Genomic DNA, 12,757 nt, shown 5'->3' with positions numbered 1-12,757 from the left:
AAATCACCGTATATTATTGACATAACATCCATATCATACTGTTAATTTATTTATTAGATCTGCACCTGCTGCTTTTTGCACTTCTTGTTAGATGCTAAACTGCATTTTGTTGCCCTATACTTGTACATGTGTAATGATAAAAACATTGAATGAAATGTAATATAATGTAATCTAATCTAGGGGTTACTCCAACAATAGTAGTACCATTGTCCCTGTTTTCCTGTTCTGCAGGTTCAAGCAACAGTTGTGGGCTTCCTTGCTGCAGTTGCAGCCATATGTTTAGGAGCAATTTCTAGAGGCGGTGTGGAACTGGACCAGGCAGCTGTTTTATGTGCCAGCAGCATCACTACAGCCTTTGTAGCTGCCCTATCTTTAGGTTAGTGACATGAGAGACTTTCATTATTTGGCATATTTGAAAAAGCTTAACAACTCTGTCTTATAATGAGGTGGTGCATGGGTCAGTTCTTTCTCCGCACATCAAGAAGGCTCTTGGTTCAAGGCCAAACATGTTCATGTCTGTGTGGGGTTTGGGTTCTCTGGTGTCCCCCCATAGCCCATAAAAACAGTAGCAGTAGCCTAGATGGATACACAAGTTCTGAATAGGAGACTGGATCATTGTGTATCTCTATATACTGTAATCAGTATGCAGTATGCTTAATCCTCACCCTTAACAGAGAGCGCAGGCATTGATTTTCATCCAGCAAATAATATGCTACAAATAGATAACAATACAGACTCTGAGCTGTCACTCCCAAATTTCAAGAGCTTCTACAAAGCTCATAGGGATGTTATTGTCCACCGTGTATTTTAAATCTCAAAATATTTTTTTAATTATTGATGTCGTGTTCAAGTACAAGAGATTTGATTATATTCTCTTGTTATTAATAGGTATATACTATTTCATCCTTGTTCTCCATTCACTGGGAAACATATCTAGGGATGCTCAGTTATTCAAGTTAAGATTATTATTCAATTTCTTCAATAACTTTGTGGACCGCAATGTTTTTACCTATAGCTCTTGAAAATATTTGTTTTTACCAGAAAGGAAGAGTTAGCCAGATCCCTTAGCTTGTCCCAAACTATTGATAACATCTAAAAAGAAACTGACATTGCTGAGATAAAAATAGCACCAGATTTGATCTGCAAAGTTGCTTTCTTAAAATACTCTCCCCTACATTTTATTTGTTTGTTTCTTGTGGCTCCCAGGTTTGGTGATGATTGGTGTGATCATTGGGTCCAGGAAGGTTGGAATCAACCCAGATAATGTTGCCACCCCCATTGCAGCCAGTCTGGGAGATTTAATCACCCTGTCTTTGCTGGCTGGGGTCAGCAGCACACTCTATCAATACATTGGTGAGGATACACAGGGAGTATCGAGATGTTTATTTTTTTCGACAAGGGGGACATCTTACCTCTGTCGGAAGAATGTTCATTGTCACATTAGGATTTTTGGTGGTCAGTTGACCAGCTTGTTCTTATCTGAAAACAGCAAACAATGAACTGAACTGAGGTTCAGAATATCTGTGATAGAAATGAACTGACATTGCAGTAACTAGGACAGAAGTTGGCAGCATATTTCATGTTTTTTCCATATCCAGCCCATCTATAATGTCTTTGTGAGCGTAAATAAAACCGTAAAACTGTTATTGAAGTGTTCCCACTAATGTGAGTGGGTGGAACATAAATGTATATTATGTATGAATCCTTATATAGGGGTGTAATAGGGCCAGTAAGCCTTTCTTTAAAAGAAAAAAGGATTGCAAGTAAGTTTCAAATGTAATACATGATATGTAAAGTGTCTGTGTATGGTTGAGTTGCATTTATTTAAAGTAAAATTATGTGTTTTAATAGGATATTGTAGATCAGATCTGTTGGCTCAGACAGAAGAAGTCAAATTATCTACAGTCTCGATCATTCTGACTTTTTAGTCTAGCTTCACTATGTATCCATATGTATGTATATTTATTGTTAATCTTTTTATCATTTGTTGTTTTTCTTCTATTATCTTCATTGTATAAATAAAATCAGATGAGTTTGCTTCTCTACCATCCAATACCCACAGATATATGGTACCTGTCCCCACTGGTGTGTCTGCTCTTCCTGGCTCTCATCCCCCTGTGGGTGTTGGTGGCTAAGCAGAGTCCTCAGATCAGGGAGGTTCTTCGATCGGGATGGCAGCCTGTGATCGTAGCCATGTCTATCAGCAGGTACACACACAAACATATGCATACATGGAGCTAAATGAATTACAAGTGTGAACAAGATCTAAATAAGGCTCTGTAAGACTCTAAATAAGACAAAATAGCTTTGGATATGGACATTGTGAGTCATTATCGCAATGCACAGCTGCAGTGCTTACCATTTTCACCCAAACCAAATGGGTGTCAACAACACTCAATGTCAAATTATAAATCCCCCAAGATATGAGCTATTGTAATTCACCATTTCATATCATATGAAATGCAGAAATAAACTACAGAAAGAAGAGACCCCAAGGAACCAAAAAATTGTTCAATTACTTTTTTTCTTCACATTTTCTCTATAATGGACACAGTATAGTTCAAATTTGACCCATTGTTTTGAGAAAAGAAAAATTCTGGTATGATTTCCTTTATGCAATGCAGAAAGTCTTCAATGAAATAAAACTCACAATATCACAATATGGAATGCAAATCCTGTGGTAAAGCAAAGTAGAGCACCTGATTGTATGAATAAACAGGTGGATTCTATTTGTTGATCTTGAAATATTAATAGCAGCATAAATAGCAGGTTTGACTACCCCATCCACTATTTTTGCCTTCTTAGTCAACATTGCTGTTTTTCTTTTATTGTGCAGTTTTTCACTAATACTGTTGTTAATACAGTACAAAGTAATACACCCCACTTAATTAACAAGGATATTTGATTTCTAGCTGTTGGAGGTCAAACACAAGTAATACTGGATGTCACCCGGAACGAAACAATGAAGAAAATATTATTCTCTAGTTAGCACGTTTTAAGGTGGAACATTCATGTAAAAATGAAAATCTGAAGTAAAGTCTATTGCATCTTTAAATTAGTGAATCCAAGTTTGAAGTAACTTTGTTCTAATTCATGCCAGAAGTAAGATAATTTAGATACAGCTTACAGTGGTTGAAAGAATATAGTTGCTGTGGGGTGATAGGAAATGAAAGGGTTACCTCTTTGATCTCAGGCATCAGGGACTACTACTGCATGTTAAACGAAAATTGTATCAACCTTTTCTGACACCATAGAGAGCTATCCAAATTTTTATAAATTGCGTCGAGTGATGTAACAAAAGTTTGACTGGGAACTACAAGTCTGAAATGAAAAAGGAAATGAGATTTCCAATCCTCTCTAAGCCATCTCTCATCTGCAGCAGAAAATATCTGGTCTGCTCAAGGCATTATTAGCCTTTGCTTACATATATGCATGGTGATCTCACAGGTAATACATAAAAACTACCCAAATCTCCTACGTCTCTTCACATTTCTGCAGCCTGTATGAGGCAGTAGAGAGGGGAAAGACATGCCAGTTTTAAGGTATCTGAAACACACAGACAGTCCCTGGCTCTTCATTGGATGTTGCTGTTACTATTGTTATAGTCTTTCAAAGACAGAAGTCCTTCCTCACTATGTTTGTGTTGTACCACATGAATCTTACTCGGATATAATCATTCCATTATAGAAATAAGCCGTTTGTATTTTTATAACCTAGTCACGTCCATCTTGTGCAAGAGATAAGTGGCCTTACAAAATTACTGTTCTATGAGAAAGTTGTCATGTCACTGAAAGAGACGAACAGCCTGACATATTGCCCGGTACTAATCAAAAATTGCCTGAGTCATTGGTTGGCACGAAGTTGCTGCAAGGGATGAATTAAGAACCCAGAATGTAGAGCAAGCCAGGAGTTGATTGTCAAATTATGGGGCAGCAAGTTTGGTGTTTGTTAGTGGGCTAAAACATACTTTCTCATATGACATAGATGTAAAAAGGAACAGCTTAAAAACAGTGGATACAATTTGTCAGATTTTCCAACCTCTGGGAATTTTTTAACATGCCCAACTCAATTGTTTGCGCTAGATGTACGCAAGTCTGCCAATACGTTAGTTTAATAAGTGTACCAATAATAAATAAGGATATATTGACCCTAATAATAATGTTTCCTGTTGTAGATCTTGTATCCACAGCATACAAATAATCAAGGACATTGATAGGGCTTGCATTATTTCTATTTTGAAAAAATGAAATAAAAAAATTGTAATTCCAAAATTAAGAGGTAAAGATTATCTACCAGTTTGTGAAGTCAGTAACTTAAGATGTCAGACTGGGAATGCTTTGCACTTTTTTATGATTAACTATGAACATTTCTTACAGCTTTGGAGGCCTTATACTGGACAAGACAGTGAGTGATCCCAACTTTGAAGGCATGGCCGTCTTTACACCAGTTATCAACGGTAGGCTGACATTTTGGTCTTTTCAAGACCACTGTGACTTTCATTGTTATTGTGGAAACTTATGTTTCATTTGGTTGCAACACAGGACCTTAATATCTTTCTAATAAAAAAATCTTGTTAGTTTTCAGGTAATTGTTTGCTACTTTCATACCAATTACTAATAATGTTTGTCTCCTGCTCTATTTCAGGTATTTTCATGCTGATTTGTTTTTCGTAATGTCACACCAGGTTTTTATTCAGTTTCTTGTTGATTTTTTTTTATACTTTTTGAGGCTATGGGCCTTTTTTATCAGTTTAGCATTTCTATCTCAGGCTGTGGGTTCTCTGCGGGTCCCTTGGCTTTCTTCCACATTTCAAAAAATGCAATACAACCCTGTAATATGAGTGGTATTAAGGAAGAATGAAAAAATCAATAGATTGTTAAATATTATCAGGTTTAGTCTTTGCATAATTAGGGACTCTTGGCAAATATTTCTATCATGTTTTGTTTTTTCCCTATTGTTTTGCAAGTAATTTTCTGTAGATTGTTTTTTGATTACTGATTCAAATACGCCTTCTGATTGATCCATTTTTGATTTTTATGTATTTCTTGCATATGTCTTTTGTATGTATTTATTATTTTTTGTTTGTTTATTTGTTAATTTATTCTGGCAAAGGTATATGAATTAATGATTTCAGATTTATTGAGGTTTTAAAGGGGAATCAACATTCAGCACCAAAAAGGGCAAAAGTTAAAAACTTGAATCTAACCTGATGGAATCAGGCTGTTGTGGTCAAAAAATACTGTATATCTCCTGCTTGCACTTACATCTGCTTTTACTAAAGTTGTGTTCCTTAAGTATTATTTTAGTGCACAGTGAAATTGTGAGGTTTCTTGCTCATATTTTATGTCAAATGTATCACTAATCTCCTACAGGACTTCATCTTAGGCCTATTTGATGGATTTCCTTCCCTTTAGGGCGCCATAGGCATCTGATTTTTGTTCATTGCGCAGTGTGATGAAAGCTAGCTCACAGCTGACATCTTTTTCCTCACAAGTCTCATCTAACCTCATCTAACCACTGAAACAAAGACACTTGAATTCAGGGAGTTAAAGTAAGTGCTGTCAAAAGACTTTCTACACTAAACTATTTGAAGAATCGTGTTGAACTGTTTTATAGAAGTGCTTAATTTTCATACACCCACCTGGAGTTCTGAAACACATACTTCTAAGAAATTTAAACGTATTCAGAACACATTCTGCTGCTCATCTGTTCAGCACAAGGCGGCTAGCATTGTAATAGCATTATATCCTGCTTATCTTATGAAGGTGTCTAAAGACACATACTCATATATTTGCACAAACTGTTGACAAATAAATGTTGATGACTTCTTTACCTCATTGATGATAAAGCAAAAAGCTTCATCATCATTTCACGGCCAAATGTTATTGTCCTTAAATTGTTTGCGAATCTCCTTCTTTTTCTTTCGGCTTTTCCCTTCACCACAGCGTATCAACCTTCTCCATCTAACCGTATTCTCTGTATTCTCCTTTCTGACACCAACTACCTTCATATCCTCTCTCACTACATCCATAAATCTTCTCTTTGGTCTTCCTCGAGACCTCCTGCCTCGCATCTCCAATTCCAGCATTCATCCACCAATATATTCACTATTCCTCCTCCGTACATGACCCAACCATCTGTGTCTGGCTTCTCTTACCTTATCTCCGAAACATCTAACGTCCAGTCGCTCTGATACTCTTCTGGCATCTGACAACACACATCCCTGTCTTTACACCATGTCTACACCACCACCAAGTCTCCTTATCTACTTTCCTTCCAGATTATACACCAAGTACTCTCCTACCTGTCTCCCTGATCCCTGTCTCCCTCTGGAATATCATGTACCCTCTACACAAAGAAACCTGTTTTTTCTCCCATCCGTCCATTATCTAACGATTTTCCTACTTAGGGTTGCAGGAGCCTATGGAGCTGCCTTCAGGCAAGATCTGGTCACCAGTCAATCACAGGGCCAAATATAGAGACAGACAACCATTCACTGCTTCATGTTTCAGTGAAGCTGTTGCATGTTTTTGGGCTGTGAAAGGAAACCCACGCAAACTCCACACCAAAGGGTCCTCTTCCAGGATCGAACCAGGGTCTTTTTTGCTGTGAAGCTATCCACTGTGCCGTTGCATGCAGACAAGGAGCAGAGGAGCAGTAAGGGTGCAGCCATCAGAATAAATAGTTTGGTTGTGAGACTGATTACAGGAGGAAAGTCCATACAAACCATTCATCGTGTAAACCCAGAGTTCTAGAACAGGTGACAGGCTGTTTAGTAATCACTGACTAACTGTTTCTCAACATCCCTCCATTTCCTCCACCTTTACAACCAATTTCTTGATTCGACAATGTGCTTTGAAATCTTCATTTTCCTTTCCTGTCTTGCAAAAAAATAAACAATAAACAAACAAAATAATGTTTACTATCTTTGAAAATAAGTTCCTGTCAGAAGCATTGAAACAGAAGTCCTTGGAATTAAACTTTCCTGGTTTGATTCACAGCTCCTTTGACAGGTTAGGTCCTAGCCTGTCAAAATGTTGTTGAGCAGGACTTTCAACCCCTAGCTGCTCCCCTGGTGCTTCTCAGTGGGTGCCTTCTGCTCATGGTTCATCCATGTTGGGTTAAATGCAGTGGTCAAATTTTGCTGATGTTGTGTTGTATGTATAACTGAATGTGATGAACATAGTGATTTCTAACTATCTATCTTTGTTTGATAAAACTGAGCTGTAAAAAAGTTCTGAAGTTCTGATACATCATCACACTATATGGTAAAGAAAGGAGTGGTGTATTGCATATCTGGACCCAAGCTTGGATCACAGAGGAGCCAAGTGTTTGTCTTCACTTAGCTTGCCGTGCTTTGTGTTCAGGCAGTAGGAAAAAAGATTACGGATTACAAAACATGTTACTTGGTACTCAAAAAAAACAACAACAACAGTCTGTTGGGAAAGATGATAATTATGTCTTTGTCTTTTTCATGACTGTTACTTGGTAGAATGATACCTCAAGAACCCACATGTTAAATTTGCTGCTCTGCCAGAACAGTCTGTCTCAGGTCTAACCCAAGTGTTCCAGAAATGTTTTTAATACTGTGTTACATCAGTCACAATAACTTCCTATACTGGAAAATGACCTATTGGATACAGAAAATAGGAAATACTTTAGAACAGAGTACCCAAGTAATTTCTTGCACTTCTTATTTCCTTGCAATTTCTTGGTGGTTTTGGGTATACTTTTGTTGATATTCAGGTTGTTTCTTGGTACATTTAATAGTGTTTCCTGATGATTCCTGAGGGTACAGTTTGCTACTTTTAAGGGAATTTTTCCTTTTGAATGTCAATACATGTTGAACGTTAGTAAGTAGAAATTATTTTCCAACTCTTCTTTTGATAGCCCTGTTTTTTCCTTTATAATTTAAAGATAACTATTTTCCATTGCAAATTATAATGGTTGCCTGGGATATTGAATACAATGAGGCAATATTTATGATATGAAAGGTATCAACTATTATAATAACGGTTATAACATAAATACCAAAACTTATCCGAGCTCTAAAACTATCCTACTCCGAAACTTCCATTACCTCACCTGTTCTCCATCCTCTTCTCCCGTAATGTCTGCAGGAGTGGGTGGAAACTTGGTGGCCATCCAAGCCAGTAGGATATCAACCTACCTTCACCTCTGGAGCATCCCAGGCGTGTTGCCCTACAAGATGAGGCATCATTGGCCTAATCCCTGCATCACCTTCTTCTCCTCAGGTAAAACAATGAACCATGTTGTTTATGAACTGATCCATAACTAAAATTCATGTATGAAATGTACATTTGTAAAGATATACACTATATGGCTAAAAGTATTCGCTCGCCTGCCTTGACTCGCATATGAACTTAAGTGACATACGTTTCCTAATCCATAGGGTTCAGTATCACATCGGTCCACCCTTCGCAGCTATAACAGCTTCAACTCCTCTAGGATATCTGTCCACAAGGTTCAGGGTTGTGTTTATGGGATTTTTTGACAAGTCTTCTAGAAGCGCATTTGTGAGGTCACACCGATGTTGGACTAGAAGGCCTGGCTCTCAGTCTCCACCCTAATTCATCCCAAAGGGGCTCTATTTGGTTGAGCTCAGGACTCCATGCAGGACAGTAAAGTTCACCTAAAGCAGGCTGTGATCCATTTCCTTATGGACCTTGCTTTCATGTTGGAAAAGGAAGGGTCCAGATCCAAACTGAGCATGGAACTGTCCAAAATGTCCTGGTATGCTGAAGCTTTCAGAGTTCCTTTTACTGGAACTAAGGGGCTAAGCCCAGCTCCTGAAAAACAACCCCACACCATATTCCCCCCTCCACCAAACTTCACACTTGGCACAATGCAGTCAGACAAGTACCGTTCTCCTGGCAACCACCAAACCCAGACTCATGCAACAGATTGCCAGATGGAGAAGCGCAATTTGTTAGTCCAGAGAACACGTCTCCACTGCTCTAGAGTCCAGTTGAGGTGTACTTTGCACCACCGCATCCGACGCTTTGCAATGCACTTGGTGATGAGAGTCTTGGATGCAGCTGATCAGCCATGGAAACCCATTCTTTGAAATTCTCTGCGCACTGTTCTCGAGCTAGTCAGTAAGCCACATGAAGTTTGAAGGTCTGTAGTGACTGACCCTGCAGAAAGTTGGCCCTGCTCTCTCAGTTTACATGGCCGACCTCTTCCTGGCTGAGTTGCTGTCATTGCCAAACACTTCCATGTTATAACACAGCTGACAGTTGACTGTGGAATATTTAGGAGCAAGGACATTTCACGTCTGGATTTTTTGCACAGGTGGCATCGTATCACTGGAATTCACTTAGCTCCTGAGAGCAACCTATTCTTTAACAAATGTTTGTAAAAACAGTCTGCATGCCAAGGAGCTTCATTTTATACACCCGTGGCCATGGAGGTAATTGGAACACCTGATTTGGATTATTTGGATGGGTGAGCGAATACTTTTGGCCATATAGTTTCACGTATGTGTATCTATCCGTCTATCTATATCTCTATTGAAGTCTGCACCAATTACTACTCTCTCACCTCTGGGGGTATTCTAGATCACTTAATCTAGTTTACTCCAGAAATTCTCCTCCTCAAACTCACCACATCCCACCTGTGTGGCAGAGGCACCAACAACATTCACATCCACAGTAATCTAGCTAGATGCAATTTCATCCACTATTTGGCTTCCAAATGAGGATGTTCTTATTTTTATGGGAGTTGTTTTTTTTTTTTGTTTTTTTTTTTTTGAAAGTTTTAGGTGTTTTTTTTTTTTTTGTTTGTTTTTTGTTTTTTCTTTATTAGAGAAACTTAATTATTGATGAAACGTTCATCAGCTTTTAAAGGCAGTGAAAGTAAATAGTGGAGAGGATTTGAAAAAAAAAGGCAATTCAAATATCTTTACAAAATACATCCAAAACATCAAGGCCAAACAAAGAGAAAACGCCATTAATACATTAAAATGGACTTTAAAAAAGTCATTAAGAAGTTAAATAAATCAGGAGGCAAAAGCAACTTTGGATACACTCAATCTGGTAGATAATAAAATTGCAAGACTACAATAACAGACGTAATGTTAAAACACTTCAAAGCAAGAATTAAACCTCAAATTATGTTTAATGAAAAGCAGAAGACAATAGTAAGGTGTTCCACCTTGACAGAAATTAAAGTAATTTAGTTCCAGGAACATGAACACTGCTTGTCCCTGTTTGGTTCAAAGCCTGGACACAGAAAGGAGACCAACTGAAGGTTCTTGATCACTAAAAGTAACAGATGTTCAACAGTGCATTTTCATTCACTGGGCAGCATTTACCAAAATAAGGGGGGGTGTATACTAAAGGGTACGATAGTAAAGGTTATTTTGGCATTTTACATCTCAGATTATTGATTTTTACTTATTATTTAATAAAAAGTACCAATGTCTACAGTGGTCAGTAGCTGAGTTCAGTAAAAAAGGGCTTCAAATAGATTACTCGTACAACTGCTCAAGTGCAAGGAGTCAAGTGAGACATGCATGAGCACACTCAGGGTTCCCACCAGTCTTGTAAAACATATTTCCAATTTTCCAGTCATTCAGATGTCAATGACATTGCAGTAAAAGTAAAGTATCCTGTGTTGATTTCTTGCCAGAGAGGGAGAAAATTAAAGCTATGAATAAAAATAAAAATAATGTAATGGATCACCGTGATGGTAAATTCTCATCACCAAAATGAAGCAACAACAAAAAAAAAAGCAAGAACGGAAGGCACAAACCACAAATAATTGGAAAACTTTAAATTTTGTTTTGTTTAAGTAATTTGAAGTACAACTTCTGACTTGTTTCAGCTAGTATTTGTCATAAATGACTGAAAGATAACATATGACTGTTCTGTTTTAGGAGTGAACTCCAAGTCAGCTCGGGTGCTGCTGATCCTGGTCGTCCCAGGTCACCTGGTCTTCCTGTTCGCCATCTACCTGCTGCAGGGAGATGAGGCGTCCATTTCCATAACTTTCACCATTTGCTACCTGTGTGCTGCTGTGCTGCAAGTAAGCTCACACACATGGCCTTCTTTCCCCAAAACACGGGATTCGTGATATTTGGTTGTCATATCTGTACCTGTTATCATAAACTTGAGTAACAAGGGATGGATGAAAACCTCCTGACTGTCTGACGCTGTGTCTCTACTCTTCCATTGCATAACCCAAAGAAAGCAAGCCTAAGTGTAATTTCAGAAGTTTGTTGAAATTGAATTATTTTCAGGATAGGACACCAGAACCACTTCCTCCTGCCACAACCACTTTTCTTTTCTGATCACCTCAACATGTCACCTCAGTAGTTTGTGTTAGACAAGATGGGAGTAATTTAAGATGCAAATGTGCACAGCGTTGCTGTTGTAGCCCTGAATTAGATGATGTAGCAGATCAGTGACTGAAAAAAATAGGTAATTTTCTCACTGGGGTACACTTTCAAAGCCGTTCCAGTCCAGAACTGACCTACACCTCGAATGGTCATTGGTTTGGGGCATGATTTAACAAACAATTGAAAAAGGTTATTTTGCTCAATTGTCTTCATAGTCATTGTTTCTCCGTGAATAATTGGATTCCAGCGCATTACTCATTCATCTGTAACCACACTGCTGAGTCACATGAGCTGTATTTAGACAATAATTATATATGTTACATTCTGCTGTACATTTTAGCCATTAATAAATGCATCTATACCAGGAAGTTGAGGAAGTCTGGAGTGTGTTAGACCGGTGGAGGACATTTCCATGAGCTGTGAGACAGAGGTGAGGTGTGCTGTAGGTGTGACTAAATTGCTCAAGGTGGAGATAGAACTACATCAGGGATAGACTCTGAGCCCATTCTTGTTTACAGTGATGAATGACAGGCTGACTGAAGAGGTTAGACAGGAATCTTTATGGTCCATGATGTTTACAGATGACAATGTGATCTGTAGTGAGAGCAGGGAGAAGGGGGAGGGAATTCTCAACAGTTGTAGGCATGGACTGGAAGGAAGAAGAATGAAGGTTAGTTGCAGCAAGATAGAATATACTGCGTGTGTGTCAATGTGCGGGTCCAAAGTGGAACCAGGAGAACCAGGAAAAAGAAGATAGAGGATTTTCAGTACTTCAGGTCAACAGTTCAAACCAAAGGAGAGTGTGGAAAAGATGTGAAGAAGTGGATTGAAGAAGGTTGGAAAGGCTGGAGAAAAATGTCAGGGGTAATGTGTGATAAAAGGTTACTACCCAAAATGAAAGGAAAGGTGTACAAGACAGTGGTAAGACAAGCTATTTTGAGTTGTTTTGACAGTAGCATTGAGGGAAAACACATGAAGGACATGAAGTTAATTGGTATGAGAGAAAAGGATAAAGGGAATAGGGTTAGTTGGAGGAGCTTGATTCACTGTTGCGACCCCTGAAGGGAAAAGACAAAAGCAAAAGCAAAAGGAGAAGAAGAATCTATACCAACCACATTTATTGGTTAGCTTGAATTTGTTAGTCGTTAAGCTGCTCACGACAGCTGTTCGTCACATACATATATATAAATATCTTTATTCATCAGCTAAATGTAATTTATTAGTGCTATTGATCAGTGACGTCTAGATATCTATTACTGGCTGTAAGGAATGATGTGCTTTAGTTTCAGGCAAAATGAACAACTACTTTATAATACAGAGACAGTTTTATTCAAACTGTATCACGCTAGGTGTGTTATAGCAATAAATCAAATGCATTTATCATTTCCGCAATAT

At 38.2% G+C, this 12,757-nt stretch overlaps 1 protein-coding gene across 5 annotated transcripts in view; it reads left to right on the top strand.

Annotated features, from left to right (window-relative positions):
- slc41a3 (solute carrier family 41 member 3) overlaps positions 1-12,757 on the top strand; it is a 34,382-nt gene that overhangs the window by 16,168 nt on the left and 5,457 nt on the right. For all 5 annotated transcript variants that reach the window (XM_086159343.1, XM_086159344.1, XM_086159345.1 and 2 more), the window contains 6 exons: positions 232-376; positions 1,207-1,353; positions 2,063-2,207; positions 4,377-4,456; positions 8,121-8,255; positions 10,901-11,049. In XM_086159343.1, coding sequence (XP_086015469.1) covers positions 232-376; positions 1,207-1,353; positions 2,063-2,207; positions 4,377-4,456; positions 8,121-8,255; positions 10,901-11,049 — 801 coding nt within the window. The remainder of the gene's footprint in view (positions 1-231; positions 377-1,206; positions 1,354-2,062; positions 2,208-4,376; positions 4,457-8,120; positions 8,256-10,900; positions 11,050-12,757) is intronic.

The sequence above is a fragment of the Fistularia commersonii genome, chromosome 14, assembly GCF_037954325.1.
Source record: "Fistularia commersonii isolate RoL2024-O1a breed Wild chromosome 14, RoL_Fcom_v1.0, whole genome shotgun sequence".
NCBI classification, from domain to species: Eukaryota; Metazoa; Chordata; class Actinopteri; order Syngnathiformes; family Fistulariidae; genus Fistularia; species Fistularia commersonii.
This window is presented reverse-complemented; position numbering and strand designations above follow the sequence as displayed.